General features: G+C 45.4%; 1 protein-coding gene and 1 long non-coding RNA gene across 14 annotated transcripts in view; one reads left to right on the top strand and one right to left on the bottom strand.

The window, feature by feature from the left end:
* PTPRT (protein tyrosine phosphatase receptor type T) overlaps positions 1-25,594 on the bottom strand; it is a 1,064,037-nt gene that overhangs the window by 407,470 nt on the left and 630,973 nt on the right. For all 13 annotated transcript variants that reach the window (XM_032350627.1, XM_032350634.1, XM_032350629.1 and 10 more), the window contains exon 8: positions 14,525-14,821. In XM_032350627.1, the coding sequence (XP_032206518.1) occupies positions 14,525-14,821 (297 nt within the window). The remainder of the gene's footprint in view (positions 1-14,524; positions 14,822-25,594) is intronic.
* Positions 1,244-9,288, top strand: LOC116594947. The gene is made up of 3 exons (XR_004287474.1): positions 1,244-1,344; positions 2,881-3,006; positions 8,698-9,288. It is a non-coding gene; the product is annotated as an uncharacterized LOC116594947 (long non-coding RNA).

The following is a 25,594-nucleotide window of genomic DNA, read 5'->3' as shown; positions in this document are numbered from 1 at the left end:
GTTTAAGCCGCTGCCTTCGGCTCAGGTCATGATCTCAGGGTCCTGGGATCGGGTCCCGCATCGGGCTCTCTGCTCAGCAGGGAGCCTGCTTCCCTCTCTCTCTCTCTGCCTGCCTCTCCATCTACTTGTAATTTCTCTCTGTCAAATAAATAAATAAAATCTTTAAAAAAAAAAAAAAAAAAAGAAATACTTTCTCTTAGGTCATAAGAATATTTTCTTAAATTATCTTCAAATAATTTTAAAATTATGACTTTTGTAAAATGTCTTTGACTCATTTATAATTGTGTTTTCATGTATGGTATGAGGCAGGGATCCAATTTCAATTCTTTTCCCTATCCTACCACCACTTAACGAAAAAGAAAAATGTATTTACTCAACTGATCTCCATGCTACCTTTGCCTTCCATCACATTTCCACCTACATATGGGTCTATTTCTAGGTTCTGTTTTGTTCACTTGTTCTATTAGACTATCCCACTATCAATACCACATCTTCCTAAGAAACAAAGATTTAGGAGTCTTAATATGTGGTGGAGCAAGGCCTGTAACTTTGTACTTCAGGTTCAGAACTCTCTTGGCTATTCTTTTTTTTTTTTTTTAAGATTTTATTTATCTATTTGGCAGAGAGAGAGAGAGACTGAGCATAAGCAGGGGGAACAGCAGGCAGAGGGAGAAGCAGGCTCCCCTCTGAGCAGAGAGCTGGATGTGGGGCTTGAACCCAGGACCCCAAGATCATGACCTGATCTGAAGGCAGACACTTAACCAACTGAGCCACCCAGGTGCCCCTCTCTTAGCTATTCTTGCCTTTTCTCTGGCATATACATTTTAGGGTGACCTTGGACATTTTTTTTTTAAATATCTTGTTTCTGTATTGGAATGGCATGAACTATAGATCAAATGGGAATAATTTTGGTCTTTCTATATCATGTCTTGATAATATTGAGTTTTCCCACCCATAAACATAGCATATCTCTCATTTAGGTTTTCTTTAATCTCATTCAGTTCTTTATACAACACTTATACTCTACATCTTGAAATCTTATGTTAGGTTCATTCCTAAATACCCTATATTTTTATTGCTATTGTAAACAGTATCTTTAAAAACATACCACATACTTATTGGGTGATTAGAAAAGCAATTGGCTTTTAAATGCCAACTTTTGTCAAGCATGTTACATTCTCTTCCTAATTCTAATAATTTGTGTACAAATTTCTTTGGGTTATCTATGTAAATAGTCATACCATCACAGTTGATAATAGTTTTGTTCTTTTCCAATCTTTTAACTCTATTTAATTTTCCTGTCTTCAACCGGAGCCATCAATATGATATTTAGCGGAGATAATGGTAAGTATCTGTGTGCTTTCCAATGTTAAAGAAAATGATTTTATTATTTCATCCTCAACTATGATGTTTGAAGGTTTCTTAGTGTCCCTTTATCAGGATAAAAAGGTCCTTTTTATTCCTGGTATACAAGGATATTTTCTTTTTAAATCATGCTGAGTTTTAACTGATGCTTTTTTGTGTCTATTATAATAATGATACATTTTTGTCCCTCTCTGAGTTAATGTAGTGAATTACATTAATGGATCTACTAATGTTGAATCAATATTGATTTTCTAAAATAAGTTATTATTTTCCTAGTGTATACAGCAATGGATTGTCTGCTAATATTTTGTTTGGGGTATATGCATTTAATTTTTCTTTTTCTTATAATAAGCTTGTCTGGTTTTGATATTGAGATCACACTAAAGTCATAAAATGAAGAGTCAAGTGTTACTTTTTTTTTTGTTCTTTGAAGGTACATTTGTAAAACTGGAGATACCACTGCCTTGAGTGTCTGTTCTTATAAGACCATTCCAAACTGGTGTTTTCTTTGCTGGAAAAGTTTATTAAACTACTGATTCTATTTCTCCATTTGCTGTGAAATTATGTAAGTTTTGTGTGTAGGGGGGTGAGTGAAGTTTTGGTTTATAGTTTGCCAATAATTTTTCCATGTCCCATAAGTGGTAAAATTTATCAGTATAAAAGGGTATTTAGTATCTTCATTTTATCCTTTTGTGAAATAAACACCACATAAGCATATAAAACAAATATTCATCTTATTAACTTATGAATAATCAATTTTATGCCCTCAAAAGATAGCCTTAACTTCATAATAATAATGAATCTTGCTTTTCATTATAATTTTTATTTCCTAAATACATTCCTAAGCTAAATTCCAAAATACATACATCCCTAAGCTCTATAGGGTTTATTATTAAATAAAAATCCTAATATAGTAAATAGTGCTAAACTCTTACAAAGATCAGTCTGGGAGAACTAGCCTTTTTACATTATTGCCTTCCACTCCATTCTACCCCAGCATTTATTTCTATATTCTGGTGAGAATATGGATTAGTGTTTTATTCTGTTCTTAAATCTTGCTTCTTGCTGTAATGCTCAGGGGACATTTGCTTTGCATTATCAGATTAGTCCCCTTTAATAAAAATGAAAGCATATTTTCATCTGTCCAATAATCTTTCCTTATGCAACCTTACAAAAGGTAGAATGAGATGGTTTACTTTGGTGGGTCAAGATGTGTGTTGCTAGTGATTATCGGAGTCCCTGTTTCAAATATTTCTAACCCAGAGGGAAAGGGAAGAATTTAGATATACCCATCTATTACTTGGCCACATAAGAGGTCTAGGTGCTTGAGGGTGGGGTGGGGAAGGTTTGAGAAGGAAAATAACCAGGTGGCAGGAAGCTCCTTGTCAGAGAGACAACAGTTTTGATATTTTTAAGGCAGTCTTAAGTCATCTGGAACACTGCCCCTACCTGTAACTGGAACATCTCTTCCCAAAGCTAGCCTTTCATTAAATCCTTTTCTTTTACCATATGCAGGCTTGGAGAGAGAGAGCTCTCCTTCTCTACACTGTGGACTGATACATAAAGATGGCGTCTCCGGCTCTCCAAACCCTCACTCCATCCACTCGGAGCTCCATGAACTCACCCTTGCCTTTAGCCCTGGTCAGTCAAAGTTGGAGAGTCTCAATGCATTTAGGCTTGGAAGCCTTTCCTCTTGGGCCCCGGGGGTGAGGAAGGGGTCTCTTTCAGTGAAGTTACTGCAAAGACATCTTTGCCCCATGGAGGTCCCCCTTCTTCAACACGGCATTGCATCCCTTCCTTCCAGTCTGGGGATGGCATCCTCTTCCAGTTCCCAGGGCAGGTTTAGTGGTGTTCTTCTCTCATTTCTTTGGGAAGGTAGTTTAAGAATCAGATTGCCACCTTGAATGGAAACTCGCACTTTTGCCCTGTGGCCCAAAAAGGCAGCACTGTGTAATGACTAAGATCACAGGCTGAGCCAGACTGTCCTGTTCTTGCCATCTCATTGTATAACCTGAAGCAAGTTGCTTAACTTCTTTGTGCCTCAGTTTCCTTCAAAGTGGGGGATAAAAATAGTCCCTACTTGATACGTCTTGCGGGTTCTGAGCAATATATCAGCATGTGTGAAGGGCTGAGCAAAGAGCCTGGCACAAAGGTGGTGTTACTCTGTGTTTGCTCCTCCCCCGGTCCCATCACATTCCCTGAGAACTGCTCTAGTGTATCCTGGAGAGCACCAATATGCTTTTCTGCAGAATCAGGATTATTCCTCTTTTCCTTGGTGTTCTTGCCCCTGTTCTTTCTGAATGGTGTTAGACTGCTCATCATAGAAGCCATATCCTTCCCAGAGCTCACTAAGTGTATTAAATAGCTTTCTTCAAGCATCTTCTGATTTCTGTGGTAAATAATTTTAAAATCTATTTTGTCTCTGAAGACTCGAGATTCATTCATTCAATAAGTTATTTACTGCATGCTTATTCTCTGCCTGGCACTGTTCTGGGTGCTTGAAAATATGCAGTAAACAAAACAGAAAAAAATGGCCTCCTTCATGTGCATTCTAGTTAGAGAAGACAGATACTAAAATGTATACTGAAATACACAGTACATCCAGTGATAAATGCTAATGAGAGACATGAAGCAGAGAAGAGGGACAGAGTGTGGTGCCTGAGGCTTCCAGTTGTTCACAGAAAGGTCAAGGAAGATCTCCTTGACATTGACTTGAAACAGGTGTAGGGATCAGCCCTGTTTATTTGAGGGAGGATCATTCTTGCCAGCAGAAATGGCCCCCATAAAGGTGCTGAGGGAGGGACACAGTTGGCATATCTGAGGAGAACCATGACTAGATCTGTGTAGTAAGGCAGAGGCAGAAGGAGACGAGGCCAGACAGGGAAGCCATAGGTAGTTGTGGCCACATGGGACCCTGAGAGGCACTGTAAAAGACTAGGGCTTTTCAACTCAGTGACATGAGAAACTGCTGGAAGGTTCTGAGCAGAGGGGCGATGAGATGATTTGCCTCATAGTTTAACAAGATCATCCTGGCTTCTGTGCTGAGAAAAGAGTGTAGGGGCCAGAGCTGAATGATCATTTAAGAGAGTACTGTAATAATCCAGGTTGGACATCACAGTGGCTTGGACCAAAGAGTGAGGAGTAGAGTCTGTAAGCAATGGTCGAGGTCATACTATTGATTGCAGGATAAGCCAAGAGAATGTGTTGATGGATGCTATGTAGGAAGTGGGCAGGGTTACTGCTTTGCCCAATGCAAAAGGGTGCCAACCACAGAGAACCCATGTTGAAAGGTATTCAAGGGCTTTAGGTGTGATAAAAGTGAGCAATCAAGATTTTTGACTCAAGCCACTAATAAAAGGCAGTTGGCATTAATGGAGATGGAGAAGACTGTGGGAAGAATGAGTTCGGTGGTGGTTGAGGGATGATCAGGAGGTCAGCTCTGGATGTGTTTAATTCCAGAGACCGATTAGCAAACCAGCTGGAAAGGCTGAACAGGCAGCTGGATAAATGAATCCGGAGGGCATGGGAGAGGTCCTGCCCCGAGATACCAATTGGGGAAACCATTAGTCTATCATTGGATTGTAAAGCCAAGATATTAGAGGAAATAATTAGGAGGAATCAGTGTGGATCAAGGGTCAGCAAACCATGGCTACAGCCAAATTCAACCAGCTGCTTATTTTATCAATAAAATTTTATTGGAACCCCGCCCGGCGCATACATTCATTCCCACAGTCAGAGTGAGATAGTTGAGATGGAGTTTACAGAGGTATACAGCTTCTTCCAAAATGGCCCCTTGCCCATGCCTAACAGAAATTTTGCAAAGATCCTTGCATTGGTTTCTTTCAAGTTACACCCCTTGGTTGAAATCTGCATTCCATGTCTGATACTGGCCCCGCACTGCTGAGTGTGGGCTCTCAGCAGAGGGTAAGTTGAGGGCTTTTCATATGACTTTCAGGTAGGACGCTCTAAAGGGGTTGGTGGCATTATCACCCCATTTTGCAGATGGGGACACTGCAGTGCTGAGTCCGTGAGTAACAAACACTGCCTAACAATGCAGTGAATGGGGCCAGAATGGAACCTGCATTCTTCTGACTCCAAAGTATTTTCTGAATCGCCCTTTTTTCCATATTCTAATCAATGTGGGTTCAGAATGGCTAAAAAACCACCTCTGAGTGGCAAAGCCAGGTCATCTCAGCCTGGCACCAAGGCTCTTTTGGCCACCCCACACTACTGTTTCACAGGTCAAGATGTCCTTCCAACAAATCCCTCTTACTTTCTTTTGATTCATCTGGGTCTTTTTATCCCCCTTCTCTCTCTCATTGTGAGAAGACTTCTTGGAGAAAGATTCTGCTTTCGTCTTATCTTCTAATTCTATGTTACTTTAGTCTTCTTTTTTTTTCTTTATAATTCTTTAATGAGTCCACATATTTCCTTCCCACAATTTCATTTCTTCTTGTATCTAACAGTACAGAACTTTCCATCCTTCTGACAGAGTTCTACAACAAAGGTTAATTACTTTATAATTTCATTCCCTTAAAAAAAAAAAGGCGTACTAAAATTGCTAATTTTAACTGTGCTTCTTGTCAGTAGGTTCATGTAAATTCACTGTAATTAAACCAGATGTTTTCTTGTGTCTAAAAGTCAGGTGGTAATTTAAGGGAAATTTTCATTTCAACATAAAGGGGGACAGAGTGTAATCAAGGGAAGGTTTCTCCGCTCCTGTTTTTCTTTCTTCTTCCCGTTTTCGTATCTGGGAAGTGGGGCTGGTAGTAGTGAACTCTGCAGGCAGATGTGGGAATTGAGTCAGCTCACATGAAAGCGCAGAGCCCCACAGGGTCAGCAAAAGTGCCCATCCTGGTTCTTTTATCTAAGTCTTTTTTTTTTTTTTTTTTTTTAATTTTTGGCCTCTCCATTCCAGGGGCCATATTTGTTGACTAGTTGGCTCATTATCAACAGACTCAGAACTAGCTTAAGAAAAATCAGAATAATTTGAAAATGGTTTAAAGGTCACCAGAACCTGTACGTGTGTCTGATGGAGACAAGACAGATTTCCCAGTCTTGCTGAAGTTGTTTGGTTTTGTTTTGTTTGTTTTCTTTTTCTGGATGAATTTTTACATTTTAAGATGTTAAATACATCTTTTGTTTGTTTGTTTTTTCCTCCTGGAGAGAGAGTGCATGCAAGGCGTGCGGCGGGGGTGTCGGGGGAGGGAACAGAGGATCTGAAGCAGGGGCCTGATCTCACAACTCTGAGATCATGACCTGAGCCGAAATCAGGAGTCGGGTGCTCAACTGACTAAGCCACCCAGGCGCCCCGCAAATGTATCTTTTTAATGGAACTTTGCAGGGGTGTATTTGTAAATGTTTCACAACCAACTTCTCAGGAAAAACAAAACACCATCATGTTTGCCAGTATCCACAGTGTAAAGTCGCCAACGTGACAATTTTGAGCAATGAATATGGTTATCACATAACTGAGAGGTAGGAAGACAGGCTAACGAGCAGCTCCGGCAAGCCAGGATGAGCTGCTTCTGAGTATAGACTGCTTACATTACACATATCCTCCCCTTCTTAAACAGTGACTATAAGCAGGGCCCTGAGATAGGGGGAAGAGGCATGGACTTTGATATCAGTCATTCACTCACCAAACAGTTAATGAGCACCTAGTATGTGCTTGGCAGGCAATAAATATGTTTGTATATGTACATAAGTACACACATGCACACACACCATTTCAGATGATGATCAATGACATAGAAAAAGTAAAGCACGGACAGTGTTGGGGAGGTTTGGTAGGTTATAGGATTATCTAATAGCTGGTCAGGGGAAAGAAATCATGGGTAAGATTTTTGGGTCTATTTATTGGCTCTGCCTCTTGCTGCTTGGAAGCCTGGGTGCCTTGAACTCTCCAAGCCTCAGAGCTCTCTGTCCTAAAACCATATAAATGCACCAGCGTGGCAGGATTTGGCAATTCCCTGCAAGAATGAAGGATACCAGCACCATGCCTAGGTCAACACGGGCATTCAAAAACCACACCTACATTTCTCCTTACCTTTTATAATATCTCAAGGTCACCTTTGTGAACCTCAAAAATGTACTGAGTTCTAGTTAAATGATGCTTTTAAGACCTGTTAAGTACCTGTTAAGGTATAGCTTTTTACCCTTCTACCAAATGACTCTGGACTGTTGCCTTGTTACTTACTGCCTTTTATACTTCTCTTCTCACTTCTCTCTTTGTTAGATTTTGTGTGCTGTTTGTTACTAAATGTGCGCCCATCCCTAGCAACATGCAGCCTCCTTCTAGCTTCCTATCTGTATGGAACCAGATAGTGAGACTTCTAGAAATGCACACAAAATACAGACACTCACTCCTGAGACACGTCAGTCTTCCCTACGATGCAAGCCCATTTACCATATTCAATTAAGTAATGTGTATATTATGCATCACTAATCATATCACATATAATTGTATTATTATATTGTGCACATATTATTAGTTATGATCAATTACATTTTATATACTTACTATAAATTTTATGGGAGCCTAAAATTCCTTATTATAAAGTAGGAAAAACAATACTGTTTGCTTTCTCATATTTGGTGTTAAGATGAAGGAAGCTACATTGCTAGTGGACATGTAAAATGAGGGCACCTGCAATGGAATATTACTCAGCCATCAGAAAGGATGAATACCCAACTTTTGCGTCAACATGGATGGGACTGGAGGAGATTAGGCTGAGTGAAGTCAGTCAAGCAGAGAGAGTCAATTATCATATGGTTTCACTTACTTGTGGGACATAAGGAATAGCATGGACGACATTAGGGGAAGAGAAAAGGGGGAGAAATCGGAGTGGGAGATGAACCATGAGAGACTACAGACTTCAGGAAACAAACTGAGGGTTTCAGAGGGGAGGGGACTGGGGGGAATGGGTTAGCCCGGTGATGGTCATTAAGGAGGACACGTATTGCACGGAGCACTGGGTGTTATACACAAACAATGAATCATGGAACACTACATCAAAACTAATGATGAACTGTATGGTGACTAACATAACATAATTAAAAAAATAAAATGAGGTTGCCTGGGTGGCTCAGTCATTAAGCATCTGTCTTCAGCTTCAGTCATTATCCCAGGGTCCTGGGATCGAGCCCCACACCAGGCTCCTTGCTCACCGGGAAGCCAGTTTCTCCCTCTCCTCTCCTCATGTTCTCACTCTCTCTCTTTCTCTTTCTCAAATAAATAAATAACGTCTTAAAAAAAAAAAAAGGAAAATGTAAAATGAGTGTCTGTCAACATCTAACAAAACTGCATGTTTGCTTCTCTTTGGACCCCAGCAATCCCACTTGGAGGAATTTGCTGTGAAAATGCAACTGTACAAACATCAAACCATGGAAGCATGAGGCTATCCGCTCCAGTATTAGTTGTCATCACAAGTCACGGGAACAACCTCGGTGTCCACAGCACCCTGTCTGAATAAACCGTGATAGAGCCACATCATGAGTCCCGCGTAGCCAGCAGAAGAATGATACAAATCTGTACACACCGAGATGGGAGTGATTTCCAGAGTATATTGAAATGAACAAAGACGTGATGTGGCGCATATCTACTGAGCTATCTGTTGCATAAAAATAAGAGAAGGAGAAATAATTTTTACTTTTTTTTGCAAAATGAACTACTGGAAAACTAGTATCTGAAATGAATAAAAACAGTGACCTTCCAGGTGTAGATGGGAACAGTGTGAGAGACCAAGATGGCGGTGCTACCTCCGAGGGTACTTTTTTTTAATGTAGTTTTGACTTTTGAACCACACAACTGCTTTCAATTTAAAAGCAATAAAATTAAATCGAAAGGGTGGGGGGAAGGCAAACCTTAAAACTAAACAAACGAATCTAACTGGGCATCACATTAATAATAAAATCGTACAGACTAAGACTAAGACTAAGCCTTTGAACATGGTATTTTGGCTGCTTATGGAGAGAAAAACTGAAAAGAAAATCTTTAACCTAACCTGTTAGCTTTCCTGTTTTGGGGGCAGGGGGTTGGTATTGTAATTCTGAAACTATTTTATAATGCATTGTGGGATGGAGCAAATGAAGAAACGTGCGGATGGTGAGAACCAGGGTTCTCTCAGTAGGAGGAAAAAGATCTATGCATGGAATGAAGGTAAGAGTTGATTTGAATGAGTACAACCTTGTGATTTAAAACAGATAAATCATATCCTTCCGTCCTACCTACTTGAAGAGTCTAGAGGCGGTAACACTCCATCGATCAAGCTAAGATGTATATCTTCATGCCAAAATACCACTCCCCACTGAAAGCAACCAGAAATCCTCAGATAAGTGGCTGACTTCAGGTTTGGGGCAGAGATATTACAAGGGTGGTCTAGAATACTTTGTTATGGCAGAAGCAAGCAAGAATAATGAGAACATGTCAAAGGAACCTAGGAGCCAACCCACTAGCCACAGATGAGACAATGCAAGCATCGAAGAGAATTGTAAATAGTACTGGATTTTAATACAAAGAGTCAAAAACAAATGATTTAAGAGTCAACAGGAATATTAAAAATGGGGAAGGGAATGGGAAAAGAAAACCCTTCTCTAAAGAAGAATGCTAATTAATACATGTAGAAGGAATGACAGATTTCAAATTCACCCTTTTAGGTGCCTGGGTGGCTCAGTAGGCGAAGTGTCTGCCTTCGGCTCAGGTCAAGATCCTGGGGTCCTGGGATCAAGCCCCCATATCGGGCTCCCCGCTCAGCGGGGAGTCCGCTTCTCCTTCTCCTGCCACTCAAGCTCTCTATCACTACCTCTGTCTCTCTCTCTCAGATAGATAAATAAAACAAAATTCACCCTTTCATAAACACCAATGTAGTAACCACTTAATTTTCAAGGAGGCTAAAACTTCTGGGTGAGAAGGAATCAGGAACTCACCAGACCTCAAAGAACCACTGCACAGAGTAGCTGATCTACTAAGGGAAAAGGACCCTATTTACAGCAGAGATATTTAAATCTGAGTGACCAAAGCAGCATGTCAGGGCCTCTCTGACATTATGTAACTCTAGATACAATGCAGTGAAAAATACACATCACCAGTCTATGTGGCATTTTTGCCAAAAATGTCTCGTTTTCTGGTTTTGTCACGTAAAATCATGCTTAACATGATTGGAAATGTGAATGTGGATTATCTACTTGATTAATTTTCAATTCATGCTAAGTTTCTTAGATGTCCTACAGCATCATGGCTGTGTAGGAGAACATCCTTACCTTCAGGTAACGTACACCCTCAGAGAGCTGAGAGATCAGATGTTGGGGTTTCTGCAATTTACTTTCAAAGACTTAAAAATATTACATGTATTTTTATATGTGATAGCTCCATTTCAGACAGACCATACATAAACATGAGTAAGAAAATGGAGCACGGCGTTCACCAATGGTGAATCTAGGCCAGCGGTTCACAGGTCTTCTTTGCACTACTCTCAATCTTTCTATAGCTTGGAAACACCTCACAAGAAAATCTTGGGTAGGAGTTGTTGCGTATAACGGGCCCATTAATGCCTAGCATGGGGTAGGTGCACAGTAAACCTAAGTGGTAGCCAAAGTGAGACCATTATCAACATTCCATTTATGGTTCAAGGTCTCATATGTTCCATTTCATAATCGTGACTGCGGTCTGGGGAAAGGCAGAGAAGGAAGCACTGAATAAGTAAGCCACAGTTTTGTCTGAGTCATATGTGAAAAAAGAACAAATAAAGAACCCATTTAGTTTCCTAGCTGCTTCCCAACGGATGCAATGGAGCTCAGTGGCCATGAGCTTCTTTCGCCAGGGATGGATTACTTTGTAAGCCCTCAAAGGCACTGGGGCACTGAAATTGCCAATTCTACAAATTCCCCAGAAGACAATTTTGGAGCAGAGACAAAAGCAGCGTGAATCCAGGCAGCTCAGTCTGAAAGGCTGCTCTGTGGCTCCCTGAGGGGGGTTTCAGCTAATCCACTGGAGCCACGATCTGTCCTCAGCCTGCCCTTGAGGTGAATGAGTTCCCCGTCAACAGGAATGGTGCCCCTTTCCTTAATGGAAGTGGATCCCACCAGAGAGAGTCCTGCGCTCCTCAGCAATCTTCCCTCAACACCGCGGGTCCTGTCGCTGTGAGACAGAGGACCGCTGTCTTGGATGTGGGTGTTTTTAATATGATAATGTCCACATGTCTCTGCAGAGGAGGAATTGATGTTTTATTAATGGTGTTTAATTAAAGTTTAATTTCAAAGCATTGCTGCTTTCAAGTTATTTTGATAAAGACTTTGTGATTTTTTTCCCCTGCCTGGTGACTGGAAGGAGAAAGGGAGAGGTTGAGGCATGGCTTCAAGACGGGACTTGGGATTTGCTGTTGCACATGTAGGTAACCCTCCCAAAGCAGCCCGCTGTCTGCAGAGCAACCTGGAGGAAGCACCCGGGGCTGCTCCCGGGCTAAACCCTAGCACTCCCATGGACCCCTGAGTTTCCAGGCTGAGTTTCAACAGTGGCAGCTCCTCCCAAGAGGTCTCATAACCGCTTGCCACGGAACCACCCTTCCTGCGTTGGCTCCGCTTCTGAGATCACATGCTGACGGCGTCACCACGGCTTAAGAGTCTAGGTCAGATTTTCTCCAGCTGTGGGAGCGCATGTCTAGAGCTCTGGAGAGGTGTCCTAGGGCAGGCTGCTGGTTTCTGCCTTGCTTGTGCTCTAGGATCCTTTGTCAAGACATTTTTTTCTTCTGTGGCTTAATTCAAATGTGACAGCCACATTCATTGAAGACCTACAGCCTGCTGGACATCATTCCAATTTCTTTTCTTTTTTTAATGATTTTATTGTTAAGTAATCTCTGCATCTAATATGGGGCTTGAAGTTATAACCCCTGAGATCAACAGTCACGTGCTCTACCCACTGAGTCAGCCAGGGGACCGCATTCCAAATTCTTTATATACCGTCCCTTTCAGTGAGCATAACAACCTATCAAGTGGCCACTCTTTGGATCTGCATTTGCGAGGCAAGGAAACTGAGGCACGGAGTGGGTAAGAGGCTTGTCCCAGGTGTGCTGCTCCAGAGCTTGGCCTCTGTAGCTGCAAGTCCTTGTACCTGCTAGAGGGGGCGCTGTGCATCTCTGAAATGGCACAGCCCTCCAGGGAAAGGGCCATAGCTCCTGGGGTGCAGAGGGAAGCCCAGATCAGATGCCCAGCCCTCTGCTGGAGGTAGGATGAGAATGGATTCACAGGAAGCAAGGCACTCCGGTCACCTGACAAGGCTGATCCAGGGGAGAACTGTGCTCCCAGAGGACAGAGGTCCGCTGCAAAGCAGGAAGGTGGGGGGCCAAGGTGACAGAGGCTGGTGTCTACTGCAGTTACTGTCTACAGAAGCCGAGTCTGCAGGGACGACGTCCTGCAGAGTCACTGTGAGGATGAATTGAAAGGCTGGTCACGAAGGGTCTGCCGTGCAGGTGGGTTGTGTAAAACTTCCAGTTGTTAAGACAGGATTTGGGGAAAGGCCAATGGGGGACAGGATGAGCAGAGGCGGGCACACTTTCCTCCTTCACCTTAGGGGACTCCACAGGGGACGATGTGGGTCTGGACCCCAGCGGGGGCCATCACTCAGGGTCCTTGAACTTGTTTATGTGAAACAAGCGTGTTAGGTGGAATTGCCATGGAGAGGCTCTGCCTTGAGTTCTGTAGTCTGCCTGGGTCAAGTGGAGATGTGCCTTGGGTGGCTGACAAGGACAGTGTTCTGACCATTCTGTCCCATCCCTCTGTGGTGCTCCTCCACCTCGCATCTGCGTGTGCAGACGGCCAATACTTCCTGAGCATTTCCTTGCCAAGTTTCCCTCTGCATTCCAGCCCTGACCATGATGACAGCTCCCTTTCTTGATCGGGGGAAAGAGTGATGCATGAGCTCTCTGAAGAGCTCTCCTGCTGACCAGGTCTCGCCCCCTTCGCTGGATATGGTCTGAAGTTGCACCTTATCCTCCTCCTCTTCCTTGTCCTGCCCTCACCTCCCTTCCTAGACTCCCTGGGGAAAGCTTCCTTAATCCATCACTGTACCTAAATCTATCCCTCACAGTCTGATTCCAAAGACATAACTAAAGGCGTCCCCACAAAGCCAGACAGAGTATGGCTGGAAGGAAAACTGAAATACAGCCATTGAGAAGTGTTTTCTAGGTACATCCTAGAACCAGCAAATTCTGTCCTCCCAGAAATGAGATAACTGCTGTGGTGGAGTTCCATGCAAAATGCACTGGGAGCCTGGGAGGGAATGCCCAACTCAGCTTGGAGCAATCAGGGAAAGCTTCCTGGAGGAAGCAGCATGTGTGCTAAAACTTGTAGATGAAGAGAGCTTGTCTCATAGACATGGAAGGAGAGGCCATGGCAGCAGGAGAAACAGCATGGGCAAGGACAGAAGGTGGGGAAGTTATATGTTCTAGAAGTTACACGTGGTTCTGAAGTGTCTGAGTCTCAAGGTAGGGGGCACACTGGGAGGCAAACTGCATGAAACTGACTCATCAGAACCTTGTGGGGGCAGGGAGTGGGGTGGGTCTGGGGAGATAAACTGAAGGGTCCCCAGGCTCATTTCAGGTCTTTATTTTGGTCTACTGGAAGCAGTTCACTGACACGGGGAACACAGAATGAGAAATCAGTATGGAAGGGGAGACTGGTTCATTTTTGGACATTTTGAGTTTGAGCTGCCTGTCAGACATCTGGGCGAGTACTTGGTTCTGGGTGCATCTGATGCCTGTGCTATGAAATTTACATGTATCTTTTAATTTTAACTCCTGCAGAATTCGGAGTGGTCTGACTCCCAGACTCAATGCACTGAAATGACATGATCCACAATGCCTCTCTGGGAGGTCCTGGTGTGGCTAAACACTGGACACAGAAGGGGCTACCAAGTGAGAAGAGGGGTGGGGGTGTGGATGAGGCAAATCTGAGTGTGAGTCTGAGTCTACCGGCACAGCGCCCCCTGGAGTTGTGCAATGCCCTTCATTAAAGACTCTGGTGAAGAGGCAGCTACAGAGGAGGAAATTAAAGATAGAGGAAGAAAGAAAACCGCATCACTGACAGGTGTGGCCCCTGGGACAGGTTCAGCATTGCCCATCCCCAACGAAGCACACCCCCCCCACCCCATCCCCCCGCCACTCACCGTCCTCCTCTGTCTGCACCACCAGCTCCTCGCTCTCCATCCGACCCTCAGGGTTGGACAGCAGCAGCCGCAGCCGGATGGTCATGAAGGGGCGCAGGCCCCGCAGGGTGTAGTGGGAAGAGGTCTGAATGACCTCTTCGGCCTCATACTGCTGCTGGTTGAACACGTACTGGTACTGCACAGTGAGGTTGTAGCTGTGGCAGCGGGTCACCGCGTAGCCGAACGGTTCCCACTGCAGGGTCAGCTGCCGCGCACGGATGTCCACAATCTCCACGTTCTGCGGGCCGTGCACAGGGTCTGCAAGACACACATGCAAACCACAGGGGTTTTGAGGACCGTCGGGAAGTGGGGTGGGGGGGCGTTCTCCCAAAACAGAGGGGACCGGCCCTCCAGACTTAGCTCAGCCACAGCCTTCATGACTATGGCCACAGAGAATATAATTTAATTAACATTTTTCTGTAAATCAAACTTTTTTTCTTACATAACTGCATGCCTCTAAAAGAAAATGTAACTATATAAAGGGGAAACCCGAATCACTTGCACACATAAATGTTAACCATTAAAAAATGCAAAGTTGTGGAATTCTTAAAAGTTCATCAGGGTACCCCCGAATACCACCCTGAGTACCACCAACAGCGCACACAACACTCCAGGGATATACTCATTTAGATGGCTGCTGGAGTTCTGACCTGCCTCATGTTTAATCCAGCCATGGGCTCTCCCATTGGGAGACCAGCCCCCTCGCTCTCATTAACCGCACTGAGGTGCACAGACTGCAAATCCAGCCACCAGCCCAGTGCTCGGTCTGTCCACACCGTCACAGGTGCCGCTCACTACCTTTTGCAATTTCCCCTCCTTCCACTGACAACACGGCTCATCATTCCGTAGCTTCCAACGACAACCCTTGACCTTCTTCCTCTTCTTTCTAATTTTTTCCAAATGGACCCTTCCAGAGCCATCATGCTAAAAGCAAAATCAAGGGCACCTGGGTGGCTCAGTCAGTTAAGTGTCTGACTCTCTGATTTCAGCTCAGGTCATGATCTTGGCTCGGGTCATGATGTCAGGGTTGTGAGATGGACCGCTGCGTCAGACCCCGTGCTCACAGAGCAGTCTGCTTGAAATTCTCTCTCCCCCTCGGCCCCTCCCCCTGCTCACACACTCTCTTTCTCTAAATAAATAAATAAACACAACTTTAGGAACAGATATGGTCATGCCTTCACACTCTACTGTGTGCCATCCTTTCCCATGTGGTCCCAGACCCCCAAATATAACACTGGCTGTCTTATTTTAGCACCCATCTTCTGTTTATACTTCATATAGAATAGATGCTTTTGTACAAAACAGATTATAACAAACTGAACACTTAAAACAAAAATCCCCACGTGTGAAGTCCTTCTGTAAAGCTTAGGCATTTCTTATAATAGAAGCATAACTTCTTTTGTGATCAGCATCCCATAAGTTCTTGTGTTGACTATCTGAGCTGGAAGTCGTTAAGCGCAGGCTAAAGATTAAATCAGTATTTTCCCTCCGTACTACCCATAGGACTTCACCAAGTTCTGTCATTTCTTTGGGTCCATCTTTTATTTCGTTTCTAAAATGCAGATAACAATAGTACTAACCTCACCAGGGGTAGTGGGGTGCGGGGGATGGCTAAAGGAGGCAGAGTTTGTAGAGCTCTTAGAATTGTACCTGGAACTTAATAAGCACTCAGTATATTGTGGTTTTTCTTTTGCACCAATAAGAATAGCGATTTAAATTATAAAGCTCCATATGCCGTCTCTACTCTGAACGTCTTCTAAGTGGCTATGCCACGAAGCATCCTTATGCAAAATAACAGATTCTACCACCCTAAGAGCATTGAGGGGTATTCGAATTTAGGGGTATTAGCATCCTGTCCCCTAAGAGCATTTAGGGATAAGGCTGCCCTTCTGCCAATGTAACAGTAAGAAAGAGGGCAGGACTCGTTGCAAACTGAGTTCCCTGACCTGCTCCTATAGGGAAAAATGCGCTGTGAATGGTGTCAGAGCCTTACCAAGGAACACACTTCCAAGCAGTCTTCTTTTGAGAAGGATGCCCAGAAATGTCAGGGAGCCTGGCAAACTAGCTCAGAACTGCTCCCATGCTGCTGGGGACAGCGAGCGGCCTGGCTCTGGATTGACTGTGGAGTTCACGGTCACTTGTACAGCCCAATTATTCATGTTCACAGGCCCTTTGTGTAAAAGAGAGCCGGCGTTCCAAAAGCAAATGGGTGACATTGAAAATGTGACATTGAACAAGCTGTTGCTGAGGGTGCATTGTGCTGAGCCCACACAGAATAAGGTGAAAAGTGTGGTCCCCATAGTCGGAGGTGGGGGAGGTTATGATGTGGTGTGGCCAATTGGTTCAACAAATCTTGAGGGCATGAGGACAAATGTATAAGCACAGGATGAGCGAGAAGCTGCTTGCCTGGGAAGTCTGTCCATCCCCACCGGCCTCGCCCAGCTGGAGCCTTTCTGCAGATCCAGAGGCCAGAACTCTCCCAGCCCTGATCAGGACCTCACTCTCTCTGGGTGGGCCTTCAAAACAGACGCCATACCCCAGTAAGACCATCACTCCCGGGCTGTCTCATCTCATCTCCTTAGAGACTGAGAACAGCAACATGTAAGACCCTTTTAAATCCAAGAGTTATCCATCTTGTTAAACATCTTAAGATGTACCACAGCCCACGTTAAATATTTTTGGGGGGATCTCCAACGTGTCCTTAAAGCACAAATGAACCAATAAAAACAAAACACCGTTGATAGCCAGCTGAATTAGTGCTGGGTTCTGTCACCTGCTCCCTCTTGTGACCCTGTGAGGGAGGGACTGACTGCCAGCCCCACTTTGCAGATGAATAAACAAAGTCCAGACAGGTCCAGGAATTTGTGTAGAGTAGCAAGGCCAGCAAGTGGCCAAGAGCTTCTATTCACCTGGCTACATGCCTAGTGTGTGAAGTCAGAAGCCACGCCTGACCAGAGGGGTCTGGAGAGTCAGGGCAGGTGCTGCATCTGCCCAAGAGGGAAGCAGAGCCGGCCTCTCCCACCTTCTCTCCTGCGCTCCCCCTGCCGCCCGCCCCCTCCCTGCTGGAGCTGGGCCATACCGTCTCCTGCTTTCACTCCCTGGTCACTTTGTCTCCTCTGTGAAGATGTCCTTGCTGAGTCCCTGGGCAGAGCTCAGTGGCTATTTCTTTCTCCTCTCGTTCACTGTATCTTTACGTATTCGTGTTTCACAGTGGGCAGCTTTTCAGAAGTTGGCCCTGCCTGCTAGAATGTAAGCCCCGGGTGTGAGAGCAGGGGTGCTGTCTGCTCATCCCAGGAGCCCACGTGCAGCTCAGAGACACGCACGGGATGGGCCCCAGGGAGTATATCAAGCCAAGGGCCAGATGCCCTGTCCCGTTTTACAGACCTCACCACCGTCCGGGAGGAAAGCATCACTAGCCTCATCACGGAGGAAAGCGGAACTCTGTGGGCTGTGCCACCCAGCGAGCGCACGGCTGAGATCCGAAGTTTGTGAGGGGCCAGGGCCCCTGTGTTTGTGATGCGCCGTGATCCGCAGGCCACGGAGACCAAGTCAACACGGACCGGAAGCCACCTGGGCAGGATGCTGGGAGGAGGCAGAAAACTGAAGGCAGAAAGGCCTGACCCTCGGGAACCAGGGGCCTGCTGGAGAGGGCAATGTGGAACTCAGCCACACTTGGTACTCAGCTGACCACTGGCCTGTCTTCCCACTGCTGGTCTCAGCTTCCCCAGAATTCTCCCCACAGCTCACCTGGGCATCTGTGTCCTCAAACACCTTTCTGCTCTTCTTCAAGGAGGGAGCAGGCAGAGGCGCCTTTTCCAAGAAGGGAAGGGATGGTGAATGCCCACCAGGTAGTAGAGACGCCTCCCAGAGGTGGAAGGTCAGAGCACCAGGAACATTCCTTGCTTCCTCTGAAGCCAAGGCCACTCTCTTCAGATAGGCCACAGGGAACAGTGGCGGAGCACAGCTTGAAGCCAGACTCTGGCGCACACTAGCTGTGTGACCTTGGGCAAGGGTACTTCATCTCGGAGCCTCCATTTCCTTGTCTATAAAGTGGAAATTATTGCACTAATCTCAGAGGGCTGTTAATGAGTATAAAATGAGCTGTAAAGGGAGAGAGAAAATTGCCTCTGTCTAACAGTGGGCATTCCCCTTAGATAAAATGAACTTTTTTGGAGAAAAGCCTTAAGAAGTTTATTTGGAGCACAAGCTGCCTCCCTAAGGCCTTGGGATCAGTTGCGCTCAGCCTTCAGAGGAAGAGAAAAATGAATCCACATGTTGGCTGGGACTGAACAGGAGAAGATGGGGGGGTATAGGGGGCAGAATGTTGCCGGGAGCCCAGTGTGACTGTTCCCCGTGTGACTCTAAGAACTTAAACATGGTCCTCAAAATAACACAAAAGGGTTTGGACCTCCTGTAGATTCTAAAAAAGAGCGGAAATCTGCATGTCTCTCTTGGACCACTGAAATACCACCTGGGAACACACAGACCAGAAGCAGAAGGCATTTGGGAAATATGGTCCCATGTGCTACTGTTAACCTTGCGGCATAATTTTGGGGGTTTTCCAGAGTATGAAAATTAAAGAAGATCAAGGAAGACTCCGTTCCCATGCAAAAGGCAAGACCTCTGGTAGAGCTGTGGGTTAGACAGGTGTGGATTAAAGTGTTTGGAAATTTCGAGAACTCCCACTCCAGAAAGGGAAAGACAGTGGCTACTGATGACCGGGCAACCCTGGGCTAAGCATCTGCATGATGAACACAACTGTCTGATGGGAAATAATTGAGGCCAATGAAGGGACGTGACTGACCCAGAGCCACAGCCAAGTCCCCAGCTCTGGGCTCCCACCGCAGTCTGCACAGGTGTCCGGCCCATTCAGCATTTGTCAGGCTTTCTAGGAACTGCTTGTTCATTTATTTGTCACTCCTCCCAGGCTGCCAGGGACCACATTCTGTTTGTCCAGCAAGCCCCAACACATGGTGCAAGGTCTGTCGAGGGCCCAGTTTGCGTTTATTAAACCGCAATGAACAGATGGCGACCTGTTCTTGGGAACTGAGCTCGGACCCCTGACTCCACAGTCCCAATTTTGTCCCCGTCACGATGTCATGGAGCCTTTATGGCGAACATATTTGTTTCTGCATTTAAGCTAAAAGAGTGTCCTGAAATCCGCACGATGAAAACTGGTTTTCAAAACCTTTGATGGCAGCATTCATGCTTTTAGTCCAACCTCTCCCTGCTAAACCTCAGCCTCCAGACCCAGCTTCTGCTCCGGTAATTGTCTGTAACACAGAGAGGCCTGGGTTTACACTGGGATGGATGCAAATAAGGTGGAAACTGCTGAGAAAGCCTTGTGTGTGCAGTGGAGACTGGTTTGTTGGATTTACACCCCCCATGGAAAAATATGTCCAAGCTTGGAGCCTAGGGTGGTTTCAGCCACCAGAGAAGGCCACACCCACATGACCTTCCTAAGTAACAGCCTCCGGGCCAATGAGAAGACAAACAGTGGGAAGACAGTACAGCTTGGCTTATGGGGAAACCTGGAAAATCTTCCTCTGATGGAAAATCCAGGTGGCTTGGCCTCTGGGTAAAGTTTCTCTCTGCTCTTAGACCTGGCAAGAGCTCCTGCATTAAGGAGCCCTTCCCCTGCAGCAGGAGTCAGTGGGCCTTTAAAGCATCCTTCTGCATCTCATGCTTCCTGTTCTGGACCAGCATCCAGGTACCTGATGACCCCCGGAATTCCCTGCCCCAGTACCTCCAACTCATTTCCAGGGCCTATGTGAACCGCTTGCCTTGGTCTGCCCTTCCCCAAACTATAGCCCATGTGTGTGCCTTGCTAGGCCCAAGGGGTAAGCAAAGAATGGCTATTTTCGGGGGAGTGGGCAGAATTGGGACATGAGGACTAAAGTCCCCACACAGGTGTGGCATGAGGCTTTTATGGGGGGTGGGGGGGGGACGACAGAGTGAGAGGAAAGAAGAAGGAAGGAGGCCACCAGGCTCTGATTGTTCTTGCCCCAGACCCTAGTGTGTTCTTGCACAGGTTAGAGACAAGAGTGCGTGTGGGGCTGTGTGTGACTGACTGACTCATGTCTTCAGAAGCCCCCTCACTCCTAAGCTGCCTCTGAAAGGCAGGCTGGTCCTCCTGACCTCTTTTGCATGTCCGATCTTACTAACTTACTAGTCCTTCCTGAAGTGCCATTTTCAACCTAATACCTGAGCCCAACCTGCCGCCTGCACCCTTCCACGTTCAAACTCCCTTCCTTGTTTCCCACGGCTCACGCCTCTAATCCTGGAAAGCCAAACATCGCATCTGAAACCTCCCATACCTCCCTGCTCTTCTTGCCCATGTTCTACCTGCTGCTTGGGATGCCACTGGCAAATCCCTGGTCAACGGATTCTAGGCCCAGTGCCCATGCCACCCTTTCCTTGTAACTTTCTCCAAAAGCCTTCCTGCCCAGGTGCAATGGCTGCCTCCAACATGTTTTCTCGAGCCCAGGAGCTCAACGCCTCCGTACCCTACATCACACTGCAGCTTAGTCGTTTACAGGCTCTGTTCACGTTCACCTGCTCCCTTGTGAGCCCTTAGATCTCTTCATTTTCATAACGACAACACATGGCTGCTTCATACATAAATTGAGGAAAGAGTAAATATACAAAGTCGGTGATGGCTGGAGACCAAACCAGAATTAAGCTCCTCCCCGCCACAGGAGAAAAGAAGGGGGTGAATCAGGGCTCTCTTTACACTCCAATTGTGAAGGGGAGTTATGTGGTGAAGTCAGAATTTGTGGCTTTTTTGTTCTATGCGGGCCCAGCTTCCATTCCTGCTGTCAAAGGCAATAGCTGTAGAATCTCCTAATGACCTTAATCAAGGCAGAACATCTTATTAAAAAAAGAGCAGCCAAGCAGATTTCCAAATCATGAATTTTCTGTTTATTCATCTTTGCATGCGGAGTTGGCTGTAACATATGTCCTGTTCAAAGTTGAACCTACATTGAAATAATTTGGGGCACGGGGCTGAAAATGTGGAGGTGGATAGCTTGTATGTAAAATTAATTTTTTATCCATTTGGAGATGCAATTTGAGTTCCTTTCAAATTAAATTGCAATGGAGTCCTAGGCAGCTGGAAACATTATTGCCAGTATAATTTGATACTGCAAGAGCAGTAATACGTTGACAGATATTTCGATGTGACCGTTAATTTGCAATTTCTGCATGGAAATGATACACGAAGGGAGAAAAAGGTAAAAGGAACAAAATTAAAATCCATCTTCCTTCCAGCATCATCCAAACCCACTCTCGTGCTTATTTTCCACTACCTCCTTTAATTTATTTCAGATGTTTGGTGGACAAGAATTTGTTGACTATTACCACGGACATCTTATAGAAGGAGGCAAGGACAGGAATCCAGAGGCTTCTTTGGAGAAATGCCGGTCCACTCACCAGCCAGGGTCACCGGGTCCTACTCATCCTGATAAACGGAGACCTGCGGGGCTGGAACATGTTACCTTGTGAGAAGGTGACCTCACTGCTACCTTCTTGCAGCGGCGAAATAAAGAAGGTAACTCCTGTATGTGTTCACTGGCTCATTAATTAATGAAAAACTACTCTCGAGCACTGGAGACGCCACGGTGTCGTAAGAACAACACTGGCTCTGTGAACACCTGCACCTAAAGCAAGTTACATGTCCCATCAGCATCTGTGCTGCATTTTTTTTCTTTCCTATGTGGAACATGGGAGGTACCCCTGCCTTTTAGGGCTCTAAGGGGAGAGAAGGAGAGTCTCCACCAAGCTCTTGGGTGGTATGTGACACAGCTGTGCTCCCTCAGATACAGCTCCCACCTTCAGAAGGGAGGCAGCCAGAGGAGCTACTGAGATAAAATAGGAGTCCTGTAGGTTACTGGCCTGGGTCTTGATCTCGTGGGTTGTTGGGTTCATGCTTTTAACCAACTGTAGTTAGGAGCCGAGAGTTTCCATTAATGTGCCTTCAGATAGTGCTGTCTCTATGCCTTATTTCTACAAACACATCTTGAACCTCTGAGATGGGACAGGCATTAGGGGTGCATGTGAATAAGAGTTCTTGCCTTCATGAGACTCGTGCTCTAGGAGATGCAGACACAACAACTGTGATGAACGGAACGATGAAGTCTGGAGCACCTTTTTGCAGGGGGAGTGCCAGGCTTCTGGACAGCACAGGGCAGAAAGACACAGCCGAGCTCTGGAGACTCCTCTGAGCCCACTGAATCATGACTCATGCACAGCCCTCACATTCTTTTCCATAGACACCGGAAGCCACCAAAGAAATCGGAGGTGAGTGAAGGTTAATGACTCCCCCACAACTGCATTATTAGGTTATAATAAAAGCAAGTCTTAGGCCAAACTCTGCTATATAGATGACCACTTATTACACAAATGTCTATTAGTGAACAGACACAGAAGAGGTCAAACCATCTATTCTGTAAAGTTCAAAGAAGTCCCAGAAATCTGTCCTTGCAGAAGTTGGCAAACGTTTTTCTTTTTCTTTTCTTTCTTTCTTCTTTTTTTTTTTTTTTTTGGAAGGGGGTTGGGTAGTAAATATTCTAAGCTTCTCAAGTCAGACATTCTCTGCTATGACTGTTCATCTCTGTTACCGTGGTGCCAAGGCAGACAGACTATCGTGCACACAAATGGGTGTGGCCGTTTCAATAAAACTTTATTTACAAAAATCAGTAGTCAACACCAGGGCTGCCCCTTTTCTACTTCTGTTACAGGGCCAAGATCAATTACACTTGTAGCTGCATCACGAAACCAGGAATACTCCTTCTCCAGTGGGTGACCAGGGCTCTATGGGAATCAATCACCATAAGTTCAAGGCTGGGTTCTTCTTCATTATATATGTCCAGAAAGAGCTTTAAAAACATTTTGGCCAGTCCACATATTTTGAATACCTTCAATTTCACTAATGAGAGTCCACTAATAATACTCATTATTATACTAGTTAACAGGTCCCTGATTTCAACCACAACAACCAATTTCTGACATTTAGTATGCTAATCGACAAAATGAGAGTTAGAGATCAAGATATGGCATCAGAAACACCTGGGCAACACAGGCGCTGACACAGTGCCTGAAGGATGTCACTCTTCCCTCCTCCCTCTATGCCTACCTCTCTTCCAGCTTCCACTCACCCCCTGGGTTCTCAGTTGCTCTGGGAAGACTTGCTCTCAAACGCTCATCTCACCCACAGTTGGATTAACTGTGCTGCTTCATGTTCCTACTTTAAAGGGATCCATGACCTTGGCCAGGATATAAAATGGGCAGATGAGGGCTGCTCCGAGAGCCCAATGCTCTCAGCCCTACAACTAAGCAGCTTGGAGCGTGGATGGGAAACCAAGAGGCAGATACAACCTAGGCTCCAAAAGGACCCATCAGCTGGGCCCATGCACCTGACATCCAAGGACCCCAGGCTGCTTACCGAGCCACTCTCTTGCTCCAAACACTCCTGTTTTGTGCTAATGGGGTTAGGATCTCTGCTCCCCCACCTGGCTCCATGCTCCTCCCTGCCCATGTGGGATGATAGAGGGACTCCACGGGGCTGGAGGGGGACGAGCAGGCTTCCTGTTTCTAGGTGCATCACTCCAACATCACTCCTTCACCCTGGGCAAGCTCAGTCTGTCTCAGCAGTTAGATCTGATCTGCAGTTTCTCCAACATTTCAACAGCCAGCCTCAGAGACACCAGCACCCACCACAAGTGCTCTATCTTCCACTCTTTTAATTGTTTATGATTCCAGGCCATTCTCTTTGTTCTATCCAGCCCTGGCAGTGCCCACCTCCCACAGTGGCTACACTGGTGTGATACCTTCACCTTTCCCTTGTACCTTGTTGGTTTCCCAGCCAATTCTTTATATCTTGTTCACCAGAAGGTTTCCAAACTTGCTTGGGTCACACTGTCCTTGTTGTTGGGGTAACTTTTCACAGAGTTCCTAACCAAAGAAAACCTAACAGTTTCGTTTATTAGCTAGTCCAAACAACTTAATTGGATATAAATAATATATCCTACAACATAATAAAGGTTTGAGAAAACAGTACACACAAAAAACAAAATACTGTGATGTCACTCTGTAATAGCCACAGTTACTTGCTACTGGGGCGTATGTATCTGTTGAGCACTGAACAAGCCACTCCTATTTCCTGCTCCAGGTGGACTTTTGTGCGATACTTGCTTCTCATCATACCAGCTACTGGAAGGTCAGGTTTGCAAAGATAGAGTGCAAAGATACAATGTACCTTAGTCTAATGCTGAAACTGTGGACCACCTCTACCTAGTCATTTATACGGTATTAGAGGACACTTGTATTTCATGATCTTTTAAGATTAAAATCTAAAATGCCCTCACGTGATACCTTGGTGAGTTCACTGTGGTATCCTGGGCTGCTTCGTCATGGTTTGAGAAGCATGACAGATAATTCCTTACAAGCCATCCTCTCTTAAAATAAGCGGTGTGATTTATCTGCTAACCAGGCAGGACCCCATTGCCTGAACTTCATGAACATTCTGTGTCCTCATCCTTCTTTTCCAGGAGCTCCCTTCTGGCTGGGGACCCTCTGACCACCCTGACATCCTAGCTGGCCTGTATGTCTCACGGGAGGCTCAAACCAGTAGTGCATCTTGTGCCAAACTGGTGAGCAGGGGGTTGGGCCGCACCTCCTACCACGGTGACAGTCCGGGGGCTCAGACGCCAGGAAGAATTAAATGGACACGGGCACAAGATTGCAGCCTGAAAATAAAAGCTTTGGAATGTTTAAAAATTACTTTGCTGGCAGAGGAAATGGGGTTGGAAAGAGAGAAGCAATTTCTAAATTACATGGTTTCAGTTTCCAGAGAGGAAAAAAGTCTTGGGGTGGGAGAGAGGTGAAGAGGAGCCCACGAGGCCCACTGGGCTTCCTTCCGTTCAGTTTACGCTGAATTCATGGCAAGTCTACCTTGCCTATTTATTTAGGAAAAAATAGCAGAACAAAAAGAACCCCAGGAAACTCAAAAGGAAAAGCCTGAGAGAGACTGCA

This window comes from Mustela erminea, chromosome 7 (assembly GCF_009829155.1).
Source record: "Mustela erminea isolate mMusErm1 chromosome 7, mMusErm1.Pri, whole genome shotgun sequence".
NCBI lineage: Eukaryota > Metazoa > Chordata > Mammalia > Carnivora > Mustelidae > Mustela > Mustela erminea.
This window is presented reverse-complemented; position numbering and strand designations above follow the sequence as displayed.